The sequence below is a fragment of the Cricetulus griseus genome, chromosome X (assembly GCF_003668045.3).
Source record: "Cricetulus griseus strain 17A/GY chromosome X, alternate assembly CriGri-PICRH-1.0, whole genome shotgun sequence".
Classification (NCBI taxonomy): domain Eukaryota; kingdom Metazoa; phylum Chordata; class Mammalia; order Rodentia; family Cricetidae; genus Cricetulus; species Cricetulus griseus.
The window spans coordinates 117,718,076-117,734,958 of NC_048604.1; the positions used below are offsets into that span (position 1 = coordinate 117,718,076).

The 16,883-nt window shown below is 48.8% G+C and overlaps 1 protein-coding gene across 9 annotated transcripts in view; it reads right to left on the reverse strand.

Annotated features, from left to right (window-relative positions):
• The window catches only part of Bcor (BCL6 corepressor), a 52,758-nt gene that overhangs the window by 16,593 nt on the left and 19,282 nt on the right, over positions 1-16,883 (reverse strand). For 6 of the 9 annotated variants that reach the window (XM_027433152.2, XM_027433150.2, XM_027433148.2 and 3 more), the window contains exons 2-6: positions 8,134-8,259; positions 6,749-6,827; positions 3,029-5,875; positions 2,322-2,375; positions 1,655-1,841 (exon numbers count right to left, since the gene is read on the reverse strand). In XM_027433152.2, the coding sequence (XP_027288953.1) occupies positions 1,655-1,841; positions 2,322-2,375; positions 3,029-5,875; positions 6,749-6,827; positions 8,134-8,219 (3,253 nt within the window). In that variant the 5' untranslated portion in view covers positions 8,220-8,259. Of the gene's footprint in view, positions 1-1,654; positions 1,842-2,321; positions 2,376-3,028; positions 5,876-6,748; positions 6,828-8,107; positions 8,260-16,883 lie in introns of those variants that run through there. The other 3 variants (XM_027433154.2, XM_027433156.2, XM_027433157.2) reach the window with 2 other exon arrangements.

Genomic DNA, 16,883 nt, shown 5'->3' on the forward strand with positions numbered 1-16,883 from the left:
TTCACTCAGAACAAAGGGGACTCCCACTTGTGGGTAGCTCGTCCCCTCTAGAAGCACCTTGTCTACTTCTCAGTTCTTACAGGCTTTGCAAAGACCTGAGCACTCACAAGGTGCTGGTGATGGGATCACTTTGTATTCCCTCTGAGCACCAGAGTAGAGGAAGGTTCTTTGCTACTTCACCCAAGATTAGCCCAGACCCTTTACTGCCTACTACACATGTGTGATGGGAGTGTAGGGATCCTCATACATGCGCACATCAAGACTCCCCTGGGAAAGGGCATCACTTGCTTGTCACAGAAATGATTTTTCTTTTTCTTTCGTTCTTTATTTTTATTTTATGTGCATTGATGTTTTGCCTGCATATATATCTGTGTGAGGATGCCAGATCTTCTGGAACTGGAGTTACAGACAGCTATGAGTTGCCATGTGGGTTCTGGGAATTGAACTCGGGTTCTCTGGAAGAGCAGCCAGTGTTCTTAACCACTGAGCCATCTCTCCAGCCCGAAACGATTCTTCTTTAGGACTAACTCACAGCAAACCTTTGTCTGCCTGTTGCTATAGCCTGGCCAGAGCATTTGCTGGACCTTAAGCATGAACTGTAGTGGAGGAAAGATGGTGTCCTAGATAGCCAAAAGCACATGTTTCCTGGACCAGAAACCCTCAGATTCCTCAGGCACTGAGGAATTGTACTGAGTGTGCTAGACCTGTCCTCCATGTCCATCCAGATATCCCAATTGGGACAGAGCAGGACTCAAAGCTTAGGCATGTACATTTGAGGAAACCAAAGACCTTCACCAAGTGTTGCAAACACCTTCACAATCCTCCAAGGTTCAGTCCAACAGGGGACCCACTGTGAAGACTGACGTGCCCTCAGAAAGGCACTTATATACTTTTCCCCACATTTTACCTCCAGAGCATAAGCCACCATCTGTCTGAAGGGCAGAGACCTTTCACATAAACCACACTTGGGGTCTATTGGTAATTGCCAACAAACCTGAACAAACGCAACAAATACCAGTTATTATCTTTCTGGTGCCTTGGCCAACCTTCATCTCAACAAAACCCAGGTGGAATAAACCTGAGTACTTTCTATTCCACATTAGACTTTCGTGTGGGAGAAGGGCAGGGCTCCTCTCATTTCAGTTGCTACAGAAAGAACTGACCCTCACCACCCACTCCCTTCTGCTACATTGTATTGGGCTGTCACTGACTTCAAGCCTGGTGTTTCTTTGAAAACAGAGATGATGTCCCATACAAGAATCCCAGCACAAGCCTTTAATTCCAGTACTCGGGAGGCAGAGGGAGGCGGATCTCTGTGAGTTCAAGGACAGCCTGGTCTCCAGAGAGAGTGCCAGGATAGGCTCCAAAGCTACACAGAGAAACCCTGTCCCTAAAAACCAAATAAATAAACAAACAAACAAACAAACAAACAAATAAATGAAAAAGAATCCCAGAATCACCAAATTCCCTGCCGTTACAAGCAGACATCACTGCACTGATGGCCAAAGCAACCCCTTTCTCAGAGCAATCCCCAACTGGACCTTGGGCTATTATTCACAAATCACTTTTCCTCTCACCATCCCAGGCTTTGGAAGCAAGGGTGGCCCTGTTATCATGGACATGGTACTACAAGCCAGCTGCTCGGGTTACTTACATCTCTCACTGTCGTTCTGGTCAGCAATGGTCTCTTCCAGAGTGACTGACTTTGGCTTTTTGTCCTGACTTCCTTTCAATCTTTCCCAGTCGGCTGGGCCGAATTTGCACACCTCGGAGTCTTTGGTTGCTGGGTGGCCACCTTCTCTCTCTTTCATCTCCAACTCTGAGAAGCGCATCATTGCACGCTAGAAAGAGAACGAAGATGGGAAAAAAAAAAAACAACATCTTACCATAAAGGCTATTTCATGTACCTTATACTATAAAAGAAAGTGTTTTAAAAAGAAAAGCTTGCCCAAAGCCAACCACAATTTGAGATGCAACTCAGATATTTTAAAGTTTAACAGATAAAATTTAGGAGTGTCTATATGTGAGTAGTCACACATTCTTTATCCATAGTCATGTGTATAGAGATATAGACGCAATGCGTATGTATAGCATACATACACGATTGCATAGAGACAGACATTCTTTTTTGAAGGTTATAAATAAAACAAAACCAAACAACAACGCAAAGAAAACAAAAGAAAAGCACAACAGAAAAGAAACAAAATATACAATGAATAAAGACGACCATGGCCCACAAACTTCCCTTTGTGTATTTGGAAATGAAATTTAACTCAAAAGGTTTATGGAAGATTCTAGTAATAAAAATTTGAAGAACTGACCTCACAGTAAGCAGCGGGTAGACATAAAATACTGTCCTCTTGTAATCCTTCCATCTATGTAATTAAAATGGGCACTCAATGGATCATTTAGATAACTTCATCCATTTTTATCAGCATAAACCAATTTTTTTCTTAACATTGCAAAACAATTTGGCTTTATTCATCTTTTAATTAAAAGTAAAATATCTTAAGGAAATTCCTATACAACATCTATCATAATTCACTAGCAAATTAAATACATACTCTATCCCTTTAAGCGAATTTTTTCTTTCTTTTTGGTGAAAAAAAATGCACGATTCCCACAGACATGCGACTGCTACACATCTCCACCAAGTATCAAGTAAGGTATTCTAAGCAATGCTTCTAGATATATTTGTTATCTTACAGGCAGAGACATCAAAGCAATTGCTAGGTAAACGTCATGTAGTCTTTAGACATCTTTCATAATAATTACAACTTGTTATCAGCATTCCAGTAGAGTTCTCACATAATCTACAGAATAAAGTATCCAGACACATCAACCTTCTAAAAGCTACCACTGTACTGCTGTCCCCGTACTGAACACATTTCATACATTCCAATTATCCTAAGTGTCATTAACCAAATCTGCCTGGTGCTCTGTCCTACCACGTTCCCCCCAAGTCCCCTTTGCACATTACAAAACTGACAACTGATAAAGTTAGTGACATTCGGGTGGGGGGGCTCACCTGCAATGCCCGCTGCTCTCGGCTGAGCTGACTGGAATCTGCGTACAGTTCGGTAGTGACACACTTGAATCGGTCGCCCACATAACCTGCCGAATTAGCAATTCTCTTTGCCAGCTTGGATGGCTTCGGTTTCAGAACTTTGCCATCATTGGATTCTGCCTCATCAGTTCCATCTTTGGTATAGGTGGGGGTGACATCCATGCTCGGTGGGGCGCTGCCCACACAAAATGGTTTGGGATCCTCTTGGGTTTTCCCAAAAGTCACAGCAGGGGCCTCGCTGCCCAGAGTTGTCTCCAAGAATGGAGTTGCCACCGGCACCCCCAGGTTCTCTTTGTTGGTTCCGGCTGCAACACTGTCCTTGCCTAAGCTGAACACTGGCTGGCTTGGGGCCTGTTTGAAAGCATAAGATTCATGGAAGTCATTGATGCGACCCAGCTCCTCTCTGAGGGAGATGAAGTCACGGTGTTGCTGGATCACAGGGTCAGCTGTGGGCTTGGTGGGCTCTGTGTTCTGGCCCACGTTCTCAGCTACAATGCCTGGTTTGGATACCCCTGCATCAGCTTTAGAATCTGCTTCTTCTCGGAGAAGGTCTACGTAGACTAGCTTGTCACTTTTGACCCCAGTTTTCCCTTGATTCCAGCTAGGGTTTGGCTTCAGGTTCTTGTCAGTGGGGACTTCTGGGTGTAGTTTGGTGCTGTTAGCTTCCAACATCTCAGAAAATCGATTGCGGAGTGTTGGGTCCTCATAACGGGTTCTCTCATGGGAGCGGGACCGTCTCTCTGGCTTCTCCTCTTTTGTGATCTCCATGGGTGTGTGTGGGATCAACATGGGATGTACCATGCCCAAACCCAGGGCATCTTGGTAGGCCACAAACTCTGGCCGGCTTGTATGCAGCCCATAGGGCAGGCCAGGCTTAGGGGCAAGGTGCCCAGGAAATAGACTGCCATTGGGTAACAAAACTGGGTGAGGGTACACAGGTCCTTTGCCATGTAGAGAGAGGGGACTTAGAGCGATGCCTTCTGGTGCTGGGTAAGGGAGGTAACTCCTAGGGTAGGGAATTGGTGGGGACCTGAATGCTTCATTTGGAGATAGAAATATTGAGGTTGGCGGGAGGCCATTCTCACTTGCTTTGAAACTCGGTTCTGGGTTGCTGGCTTTGGCTCCCTTGCTGCTGGTGCTGCCACTGTGCTTGGCAGGCGTGGTTGGGGGCTGGCCCACGTGCTGAATGACTGATGGCGTGGTATCCACAGTGCTCCTGTTGGTCTTGGTACCATCTGCATTAGCATTGGCATTGGGGGCTGGTGATGCAGAGGCTGGGCGTCCTGAGCTGGACACCGACCCTGAAACATTGGTGATCACAGCTTCTGTGCCACCCATGCGAGGACATGAGGAACTCCTCTGTTGTGGTATTGCCCACTCCAAAGCCTTGTTTTTCAGTGACATGCTCTTGCCATTGTTCTCTTCATTAGGACTTGGCCCTGGCACCACCCAGGATGAGGGAGCAGTGCTGATGATTTCTGATCTATAGATAGCACAGCCATTTCCTGAAGGAGATAACGTTTCTTTTGGAATCTCACTTCCGGAGAGCACTAATCCACTTGCAGCCCGACTGTGAACCAGGACTGTGGGAGCCATCTTTTTCACGTGGTCAGCTTTGGAAGCATCTCCATCCACCACTTTAGAAGATAAGTCTAGTGGTTTATCTGTGACGTCTTTGGTAACAGTCTGCTTTTCCAACAGAGGTGGTGAGCCCCCATCTTTTCTGTCTTGAACCGTTGTCTTCCGGGTATGCCCAGGCATGGACTGGGTACAATCACCATCTGGGGCCTTGGGGTACTTGCCATTGGACAGTCTGGCTGTGGGGAACTCGCTGCTGACTGTCATGTATGGCTTTGTCAGCGTGACTGAAGGGGATGTGGAGATCCTAGGGTAATGCTTGTGGAACTCGGAATAGGTCTCTGCAGCGGGCTGAGCAGGGAGGTGCACACGGGGTGAGGGCCGAGGTGAAGGGGGCAGCAGGAGAGCTGTGTCACCTGGCAGGCCACTGTTAACTGCCTTGGCAGAGGGCACCCTGGGCTGCTTACTGTTTTGGATGTGGGGATAGTTATGAGAATCAACAGGGTTCCCAGGGCTAACACCCATCTTCCATGGGAGACTTTTGTCTGAGCAATGGACAAGAGGTGGGATGGCTGGAGAGGCTGAAGGTGTGGAAAGTCTCATGGGCGAAGCCAAGGAGGAGGGGATGTGGGGGTTAACATAGTGCGGGGGTGGCAGGTAGAGGAAGCGTTCCCCACTGGTGCAGACAGGAGAATACAGTGGCTGGGTCAAGCCGTAGGACTGCTGAGGTAGCAAGGCCTTGTACATGTTCAGTGAATACTTATTTGGCGAGTCGAGGAAAGGATAGATGGCTGGAGTGGCCCCCTCCATGTAAGGGTTGACCCAGGGCAGCCGCAGGTAACTAGCACCGTTGATGTTGAGAGGGCTCTGTTTGTCGCTGGCAGGCCTGTCCAAACCCAAGCTTTCTGCTGTGGCTACAGCACTTTTTTGTATTCCAGGCGGTGTTTTGTATATAGCACTGAAGCCATTTGGGGCTTTTCCAGAAACAGCAGAAGCCTCCACTGTCTCAGGAGTATTCGGTTTGAATTGCATCTCTGGATTTCTTTCTGAAGAAAACCCAAGGCCACCGAGAGAGCTTGAGGCAGCCTCTCGACCCTTTTCTGAGCCCAGTCCACACAAGCCAGAATAGACGATGTTTCCAGGGACCCGAAGCCCTTCCCGGATGAGGCCTGTACGGTCCATGCTCAGTGCTGCCAGACCATCAATCCTATGGGCTCCACTGGTATCCACCTTTGTAAAAGAACAACACATGTTACTTGGGACACCTGTCACAGTAGCAGCCCTGGTCCCAAAGAAAGGCCACCCACTAGGTCACATGACATCACCCACAACACAGAAAAGATTAAAGACAGCTTCACTGTGTCCAGAGCAGCACCCCCACCATTCAAATCCCTCCGAAGCCTAATTTTTCATTTCTGTTCAACTACTGAAAGATCCACTCAGACTAGAAGCCAGTATATTATTTTGCTCAAGTCTTCGCTGCAGCACAGACAAGACCAAATACAACATTGTCTGTTCTACTCTTATAGGGTAAGGGACTTATACGAATCCCGTGGAGCCTCTTGGGTTGGATTGGGGGTGGGGGTATTCATTTTCCTGGAGACAGAAAGGGATCATTTAACAGGACAAGAAATAATTTTCCATGGGACAACGGGTATAGGGAACTTTAGCTTATCTCATTTCTAAATCAATAAAGGGGCCAGGGGTCAAAGGGTGGTTGCATCTTTTGACTTCCTGTCCCTGGTGTCTAAAAGGACAGCCCAGTGTTTTGTATTTTATTGGCAAAAGTAAAGCCTTAGGAACTACTTGAAGGCTGGGAAGTTATCCACCACTAATGGGGCACATAGTTTATGGAAGCCACCCCCCCCAGCACAAATAACAGATAAAGACCAGTGGGGGCAGAGCATATTAAAAGCAATACATAGTCAGGCCCTGATGCTCTCCCCCTTGCCACACTGAATGTACATCACACACACACACACACACACACACACACACACACACACACACACACACACCATAATTGTACATAAATTAATGCATAGTCGATTACAGATAGCTGATATTCAGCCATTCTATCAAAAGAAGCCATTCATCTCTTACCACGTTGTGATTCAAGGGATTCTCCTCCCTCAGTTCCAGCCTGGCTTTTGAAGCATCACCATCATTCACAGGAATTTTCCTATTTAAAAGGACACACCAATTTCATGAAAACATTTCTTGCTGAATATATCTTTCATCTATCTCCCCAGACCAGACCAGTTTCTACTAATCTCATTTATTTTTTTGAACTCTCCTAACCCTCCCTGCCATGACCTATAGTGAAAGTTGCTCCCAAATGGTGATTCAATATTACCCTGGCAGAACAAAGCAAAGACAAGCCTTTCATGTGTGGGGACATGAATAACACATATGTCCCAGAGGTGGGCAAGCCAGAAATTAAGCACACTTCTCTCACGTGACCTTTTCTACAGAGGCCAAGTTCTGGCCTAGCTAACCCTTATGATCTGTCCTGGAGGGCAGAAATTCAGCAGAATGGCCTTGGACCAAGTGGACTAGAAGTCTACAGGCTACTCCCTTCACCTACCACATCTGTGTTAACCCTGAGGGCAGGTTTTCAAAACTTTTCCCCCCAAACAAAGTTAGGAACCACATCCATGAGACTAGTTTCCATGACGATAGTGAAGGTATATTTTTGGCCTTTATCAAAACAATGTGGAGATGTGTGTGGATACACAAGAGTACCAGAGAAATGTCAGCCACTCCAGGCAGAAGAGGAAACTACACATCTGTGCCAGGCTGCTGTTGGCTGTCCCGGGACTTGTTATCAGAGAGCATTGATAAAGAAAGGGTTCTATGCCAACTTCCAAATCCCCAGGATAACATCGCTGACAAGCAGCAGAGGACAAGCTTTACCATTACCCCAGAGTTGCTTCAATCATCTACGGTTCCGTTGCCCCTACCCCAGTCCAAAACTACCGATTAGAAAGCCTAACTGAGTTGTCCAGTGATCAGAATCTGGGCCAATAGCCACATGGAATGGCAGCAGAGGGCAACCTGAAACCTTGGGTTGTACCCAAGGAAAGGGTAGCCATCTCTTCATTTATTACTAAGCAAACTATTTGTTTTAAAAGCACATCGAATGCTGATCCACCTGGGCCCACACTCCTGACATTTAGAGTTAAAGCAGCATATAGACGGGGATTAATTCTCCTTCATAAATATGAAATAATAAATTAAGGACGAAAGTGCACTGAAAGGCCGCTTCAGGGGCTAATCTTTTAAAGGGCGGCAATGCTTCGCTGAGCCAGGCTGCCTGTTAAAACTGTAAATCAAGGGCCACCAGCTAGGAGATCTCTCTTGCCCAGACCTTTTGGGTCCCTCTCTGGCTGTGGGAAGGTGACGGGGCTTGGGCATGGGTTCTGCTCAGGAGTGTGGGGGAGGAGACCAGTTTTGCCTCACCAGGCCTGGCCCTGGAGACCATTCACCTGTCTTCACTTGCTCCACACATGCGAACCCTTTCGCTGTTCATCCAGCTGTGAACGTTCCCATACAGGGGAGTTGCTGAGAGCATGTCGTCTTCTTGGATGGCAGCTTGGCTTCAAGCGTCTAGTCTGTTTTAAAAAAAAAAAGACAGGGGGAGTCCCCAAGAGGTTAGGTATAAAGGAGAGGCAGAGAAGGCCTCTTTCAAGGCAATTGATACAGGATGCAACTTGTGCCTGAGGACTGTCTACAAATGACCATGACCCAAGAACACATCTCACTCACAATGATGAGAGGGAACAGACTCAAGCTAACAGGAAAAGCCAATCCAAGCCACAGCTTTGTACCTGCCCACCCTTTTGCCATATTTGAAGAAGGACTAAAGAGACACAGGATGCTAGACCACACATTGATCCCTCTTGGGGTGCTAGGAGTAATGGTGAGGTGGTGGTGGAAGGTTTGGGATTCAAATTGCCACATTGTTAGGACTGAATTTGCAAGCTGTCCTGTGTACAACCCAAAGATCGAGGGTGAAAGAGAGAGTCCAGTGGGCTGGTGAACCTTTCCACTGAAGCCCTGGATTAGATTAAGCACCTAACAGGGGTGATTTTGCCTGGGAGCTGCAGGGGGAGGCAGCTGAGTAATTCAATGACGCCTGCTCGCTGGGGACAAGAAATCATTAGTGCATAAGTCTTTGCAGCCAGGGCTGATGCTGATGGGCTCCAAGTAGCTGGCACACAGGAACAGGCAAAAGCCACCCATTTTCCACCTCGTGGGAGGGGTAGGCTGTGTGTGCAGGGGGTGGGAGGGTGGGGGCTGCAAAGGAGCCCAGACCACCTCCCCCACTTACCTTCTCAGCCCACCGCCCCCACCCACACCACATTCTAGTTTGCTGCATGAGTGAAGGGTCAGGACAAGCTGCATTTTATTAACAGGATTATCACGGCGCGTGATTTATCCTCGTGCAGGATTTTAATTGCTCTTTGGAGGTTGAGCCGTTTCTTTTGACTGCGCTTCAGCCCATATCCTGCTGTTAAATGCTGGGTTAATAAGTAGGGGAGCCTTTAATGCCTGGGACCGATGGCCCTTGGCAATTCCCTGCTCACAAACACATCTCAGTTTTCCTTGTCCAGGACAGACCACGGCATATTTCCACGGGACCCAAACCTGAGTGTGAAGTAATTGGTGTGCATAGAGATCATCGGGGGAACTTTTCTTTCTCCTCCCTCACACAGCCACCCACACAGTTTCCGAAAGCCCAAATGTTCCCTTAAGTCGACACATTTCCTTTGTTAGCAGGAGAAAATATGCAAATGCTCGCTTTTACACTTTAGCACACGGAGAAGCAGACTGCCAGGTCGGTTGGGTGGAGGCACCCCGTCCAGGGACTCTTCTGCCAGGGACTGGGGGTGGGGAACGCTTGGGAGGACTGAATCCAAAAGCTCAGCTATGCTCCTTTCTTTGTCCTAACTAGGTCTTTTGTCCACCAGCAACCCCCACCGGCCCCCAACCATAGAACACCACGCACCAACACACCACGCACAGTTAGAGCTCAACAATGAAGCTGCAAGGGGAGGAAGGGCCCCGAAGAGACTGGAATCTGTGAAGGCATCATGGGAATGGACTGTGGCGAAGCTGTTTTCCTGGGAAGGGTCTATTTCTTCAGACGGGAACTCCAAACGGCTTAGCCACAGTGCACGGGGGAACTGGCTGGAATGTTGGGGAAGGCTGTGTGCTGTTCACTAGTTTCCATCTTCCAGATATACAAAGCAAGCATGGAACGCCACACCACCAGTGCTGGAAACCCAAGACCTATTCCATGGACTGTCCCTTTCCTGAGGATCTGCTGCCCATTCTCACAACAAAAGGAAAACATTGTATTGTGGGTGGCCTGATCAAGTAAAGCACCATTCCTGGGTGCAGGTGCCCTGCACAGCAGGCTGCACCAGGGACCACACCATGCCTTCGTAGAGCACTGATGAAGTGCAGAAATCCCTTTAGGAATGGAGGACTCCACAACCAATACCCAGGAAAAAGAACCTGCCTAAGGAAAGTCAAAACTCCCTGCTCCAGTTCCTCAGGGAACCTTCCCTTGAAACCCAGCAGCCTACCCTTAAGTGGACCACCTTGGGAAAAGTACCTCGGGGGACCTCAAGAATCATCTTAGGGAATGTCTTCCTCACAAAAACTCAGGAGCATCTTTGCTTTTCCAGAAAAGGCCACCTGGACTGTGCAGCACTAGGGATAGACTAGACAACGAAGCTTCAGCCCCTCTCTGGGCTGGGGCTCGTCCTTTAGGATTTTCAATCTTAATGTCAGATAAGTAGCATTAGTCATCAGGCTGAATCGTCACACAGGGTCATACTGAGAGTTAAGGCCTGGAGTGCATTTCAGTCTCCTCTGTATGTGGTTGCAGGGTGGGGGCAGCTAAGCCAAGGAGAATTGCACAGTGCTTGTGCACACTCGTGTATACACACTCACAATCTTTAGCTGCTCCATGAACTTTTTGTGAACTGTTTAAAAGTGGAGGTCTGTTGAACAAACAGCGGCGCCACTGCCAGCCATAATTTCATTGCAACAAGCTAAGGACTTTTAACTCTTCAGGTCCCTGGCCAAAGAGAAACAGAGTAGAAAGGGCCAGTGACTGGGGGGGGGGGGGAGGTCCTGCCTGGCAGGAGGCCCTTCTCTAGGATGACAAACAAGGGCAGCCCAAGTCCCCAGCAGGTACACAATCAGCAGAAACACCTTGCTTCCACTAAACCATTGAGGACCATCACCCAAAAGCATGGGTGAACAACCACAGACCAAGAGGCAGAAGAGACCAACACTTGGCAAACTCATCCCAACCAGTTTCTAGAGAGTGCTAGCAATGGCTAGGGCTCTGCTTTCTACCTCTGAGGCAAAACACGTCACAACAGACTTTGCTGACCCTTGGCTGTAGGATGTGGTAGAGAGAATACAGAACACCTCAAGGCACTTGGCTGCTATATATAAGGAAGAGGCTCGCTTTTGGCCCCTTCTTCCACATGCAGGCCATGCCTCTAGAAGTGCCAAGACGTGTGAAGTCACTCATGAAAAAGCTCTTTACAAGCACCAGCCTGTTCCGAGGGCGAGTTGCTAGCTTTACCTTGGCTCTGGGTTTTAACCCCTTTCGCCAGCTGTGGAGAGAAAAGCAAGGGAGAGGAAGGTAATGCCAAGAAAGGATGGTTCAGAGGAGAGCCAGGCAGGGAGGGCTGTCAGATTCTTACGGAACAGGTTGATTACTAAGGGTACTATCTGCCTGCTGAACACAGAGATCTGAGGGAGCCAACATGTCACAGCTACACATGGTATGTGGCTGCAGCTGCTGGTGCTGTGTTTAACTGGATTCACCTGGACGGACTTTGAGCAATCATTGCCCCAGAGCCAAAGGTTGTGGCTAGAGTACCCAAGCTTGGCCTGGACACAGGGGAGAGGGACCTGACTGGCAGAAAAGAGTCAGAGGGACCAAGATTAGATAGTGTTCCTCCAACCTTGGCATCCTTGAGAAGTTCTGTTTCTCTTTATGAAAGGCCATAAGGTGACCCCCAAGGAGTACCTTTTAACACCATTTCATGGATCCCTGCCAAGACAGGACTGTAGATCCAGGAAAAGGACACACTTTTTCCTTTTTTAAAGACAAGGTCTTACTGTTCTAGCTAGCCTGGAACTCGAGAGATTTATCTGTTTTTGCTGGGATTAAAGTCATATACCACCACACCTAATTTCCTTGTTTCTTCTTTAAGGACATCTAAGATTTACCCTGTGAACAACAGGGAGTAGTAGTCTGAGGAAAGGCTAGAACAGCGAAACACCAGGCTCTTCTTAACCTTCTCTGTTCCTTCACTGTCACCCCACAATGGACACACCATTTCCCACTGCCATCGGTGCCACCTGCACCCACGATAGGAAAAATATCGCTCCTCTCCATTCAAGTGCTGGCAGAGTCCCTTCTTTGGGGGCTTTTCTCCATACCGTAAGCAGGTTGGACAAGTATGTAACAGATTCTAGCTTTGGGGAAGACACTGATCTGCTCAGGTTGGTGTGCTAGGTAGGACCCTGGTGAGGAAAGAAGCCTCTCCTCCCATGGCTCTCTTGTGGTCATCACACTCTCCCAACTCTGCTCTCACCACCCACCTTGTGTCCCTGGGCAGGTGGCCGAATCTCTCCAACCTTGGCCCCCTCTGTAAATATTTGGCACTGTGTTTTCCAGAGGCTTCAGCTGCACTATGGACTTGAGTTTTGCCTGGCAATAGCTGGATCTGGCCATGGTTAACCCCAACAGCATCTGACTCCACTAAACACACTGTTCATATTAAGTCCCAGAATGGTTACTCGTTTTTTTTATCAGGGGCGGGGTGCTGAGGAAGGAGATACAGAGGGACCAGGCTGGAGGGAGGGGACAACGACGACTGGTGTGGGTTTCACCCAAGCCTAAAGCTAGCGCCAGCCCTTCCTGGGGTTGCTCCAAACCCAGACTGAGTCACAGCAGCACCACACTCTGGGTGTCAAGGAAGGGAGGGGGAAGAAGTTTCTATTTTAGAATGTTGGGGGGAGGGCCCGTGTGGGGGTGGGAAATGAAAAGAAAATGCTTTCCCGGATGTGCAATGAAGGGCGGGTCCTCCTGGGCTGCTTTCCCAGATGTCACATAGCTGATGAGTAGGGGACCCTCTAATTGCTCCCAAGTCCTGCGCAACCTTAGCATCTGAGGTGTGGGGTTTGGAGGTGTGATCCAGGCTGCCCAGGTACACACTCCAAGCCACAACTCCTGGCTCTGTCACCCACAATGCCCAATTTTACATCAGCAACAGAGGGAGAGGGAACGATGCTTGCACAGACCTGATCTCCCCAGCATCCAGAACCTCCCCAGCTTCTTCTTGAAGCTCCCAAGGTCACAGCAGAGAGCCACCAGGGTAGGAATAAACTTGGCCCTCAGTGGCAGCAAAGGGAGAGAGGAGGGGCACCCCTCTCCAGGCCTCTATGGAGCAAGATGTGATAGGGCTGCAACAAAGGGCTTGTCTTTCCCAGTACTGCTCAGAGCTCACTAACTCCTTCTCTTCCTCCTCACAGTTCCCAGCAGGACCAGCCAGGAGTCCCCTCAGGCCTTCCAGAAACCCTACCAGTTCTCCCTAGGGCAAACTGCCCCCTCCCCAGTTAACCTCTGAGACCCTATGTTCTCAGGGGAACTTCCAGAGTCCCTCTGCTGGAGTCTCCACTACTCCTTTGGTCCCCACCATGAAATTTCAGGCAGAAACTAACTTTTGCATGACTTCAGGTAGAGTCAGGACAACAAACCATTCCTACCTTCATTCACTGTGGGCTCCCTTCAGTCAAACTAGAGGGCTGCTGCTCTGGACCCTCCCCTAGGAAGATGGGAGCCAAATATAGCCTACAGTAAAATGGGCCAGGTGTGGAGCCCTGCCGACCCTGAGTCTATCCAAGATGGGTTGCTTGTCATACATCCTCTGAGCTAGGCAGTGCCCCAGTTGCTGGGATCAGATTTACCCCTGCTCCCAAATCAAGGAGAGATGGGATTCCCCCATTCCCTTTTACCGGGATGGCCAGAGGCTCCCTGGCTTTTTGTCCCTTTCACTTTCCTTCAGGTTGTGCCACACCAACTAGTCAGTGAACTACATGTACACCAAAATGCAGGTGGGGTGAATTTGGAAACAGGGGTTCCTTAAAAAAGGAGGTGGATCCAGCACTCAAAACCTAGGACTCCTCCTTATGAGCCCCACCCCCCACACTGGGCCTGGTCCAACAGAGTTCAGTCCCTACCGGGGAATCCATACAACCTGGAGAGGAATCCTAAATAAATGCCCCACATGAAGGCCATAGTAGTATACATGTCTCCACTAAAGCTTTGTACAAACGAAACACATTCAATGGCACTCCCTGCTACAGAATGTAACAAGTTACACAGAAGGCTATCCCTAGTAAGTACAAAGGAACTTTTTAAGAAATTAAGATGTGGAAAATGCAAGGGTCCTGAAATTTGCATGTAGGCTTCTTGCTGATTGTGCAGAGCCTGGAAGTCCTGGGAAGGCTAGGGGATGAGGGCCAGGAGAGGGACATTCACTTTCTTTACAAGGAACAATAGGAATTCCATGTCTGCTACTCGGTCTTGGAACTCACAGTACCCCCAAAACAAAGCCATATAGATGGGAACCCACGAATTTTTTTGTGGCTGTTCAGAGCTTAATTACTCCTCCTTGATCCATGGGACTAGACACGACACCGCCAAGGTTAAAATGCCCCAACAGCGCTGAGCAGATGTGAGCGAGCTGGCAGACGCGCAAATGAGGCCTGCCTTGGAGCACGATAACAAGTGACTAATACATTGCATATCGTTGAAAGAAAATTATTTTTCTCTAATTTGCATTTGCTTGGGGGGAAAAAAAGCCAACCGAGTCCCTCCTTACAAGCACAAGTCTAATCCTGGAAATACAGCCCGGCTGCTTTAAGAGAGCTGGAAGGAGGGAAAGACTGCCAGTGTTTTGGCGTTGCAGGCTTGTTTATCTTTCCGCCTTTCCTCCAAGGCGAAACTCGTTTTGCAAGCAACATTCCTACAGAAAATGGCACACGTCATAAAAAGAGACCAATTTATAGAACTGGCACCGAAGTTCATGTATCACTCCAGAAGCATCTCACAGCTCCAAAGGGAATATGTAGAAGTCCACATTTAAAACTCACCATGTTTACTGGGGGGAGGGGGAGTATCTAGACTCAGACATCCTGCAGGTTGTCTACCCAAGGGCCAAAGTCACAGAGAAGGGGAGAATATAGAATTAAATCAGCCTGAAGAGATTCTCTATCTCCCAGGGACAGTCAGGGCTTACTTGGGATTTCTGGGGGATGGAGTGATACTTAACTCTCAGCTTGCCCTGACCATCTAACAGAGAGACCCAAGTTCTTGACCATCTATGCCTTTCCAGGACTGGAGGGGGTGATGGCCATCACCAACTGTTCTTTCCACCCTGATGCTCACAGAGAGCACTGCTGCTGCTGTGCTGCTGCTGCCAGCAGGCCTTTTTTTGACTGTAGCTGAAGGCCAATGTGTTCTGACAAGGGAAGGCTATGAGATGTGAGTCAAAGTGAACCTGCACCCCTTCTCCCCTGCAATGCACACCCCTCTGGGCCCCGAACCCACACTTGCATTTCCGTCCTGAAGAACAGTGCCCAGTGCCCAGAACACAGCAGCCGCCAGTCTCTGTCTAACTTGTCTGAATAGGGCCATTGCAGAGGAAGAACAGCCCTCAGAGCCCCTGGAATCCCCAAAAAGCCTTCAGTTAATAACACACTTTCCAACAAGCTAACTAGGGCTGCTGGTTGCTTCCCGAAATCTTGCAAACTCTGTCACAAGCAGCTGAGGACCTAGGTCCATGGATCTTGGCCAACCCCCTCCAGACACTGACAGTCCAAGCCCCCTGGGCCTTCTCCTGACACCTCTGCCTAACAAGTTCCCTAAACCACAGCATATACACCATTCCACACCCTCACCCCACCCTTGGGAAGTCCTTAAGGTGTGTGCTGGGGATTGATTGGTGATGGGATGTGGCCCAGCTTTCTCTCATCCGAAAGCATCAGCCACAAAGTGGTGGCCACCTCTGCAGCTCCTCCATGAGGCCTGCATAGTGCGCGCTTTGTGTGAGTGCTGAGGAGGCACTGCTCGCTCGCGCGTGCGCGCGCGCGCCAACAGCTGTCACATTATTTGCACTCGCTGTAAACAGCCTTCACATTCCCCCCTTACCACATAGTTAAAGCCAGACTAACAATCCACAGTTAGAGATCAAACCAACAACAGCAGCATTGTGTCTGCCTTCGCACCAAGCCCAGCAGCTGGCAGGTTTCTCCGGAACAAGGGACCCTGGCTCTCCCCCCACCCCACCCCTCCGGGCTCTAGCCAAGGCCAGCTAAGGAAGCATGCGTTTCTCGGTGCAGTTTGTTAAAGAACGAGAGCACCGCCATTTCGCAGAGATTTCACTATGGTTTATCAGCCCTCTCCCAGAGTTTGAGCCTTTGGTAGAGTCTGGAGATGTGGGGTGGGAAGAGATGGCTGCTCACACTCGTAGGTCACTGGGACAAGTGCTCAGGCTGGGACTGTGACAGCGAGGCCTGCAGCTCTCCAAGTTGTCACAGAGGCTGGGCATGTCTGCTCTCTGTGCAGACCCACAGAGGTCTGCCTCTGGTCCTTCAGAAATCACCCAACTCATCGAATACTTACTGGTCGCCCCACTGATCAAAATGTCTCCTTTATGATTTTTGGTTAAGTTGAACATTTCCATAATCGTCATTATTATCGCAAATTACACGCCTAATCGGTCCTTAAATAGATTTTAATTAAATAATCATACTAGGCTCATTTTATGACTTAAGAAAGGCATTACTTTTCGTTAGAAACTTTCCACCAGGATATGGAATAATGACAGACAAATACTTGTTCTTTGAAGAGCACCAATAAGCAAGGGGCAGAGTAGCCTGTAGTAGACCCTGTTTTACCTTCCAAGTGGGAGCTGGGAGCCATCACATTACAGAGGCTCAACCGTGCTCCTAGGATGGGAGGGGAAAGCTTTCTCCTCAGTGCTACTTTTGGCTTTTTTGGACAGAAGAAATAAACTGCCTCTCCATCTGGAGAGATCTCTCCAGCTAGTGGGTTTGTAGACCACTTTTCCCCACCCCCCACCCATGTTCCACCCCAGTCACTGTGGAAAGCGGGCAGTCTGGGCTTGTTAAATGC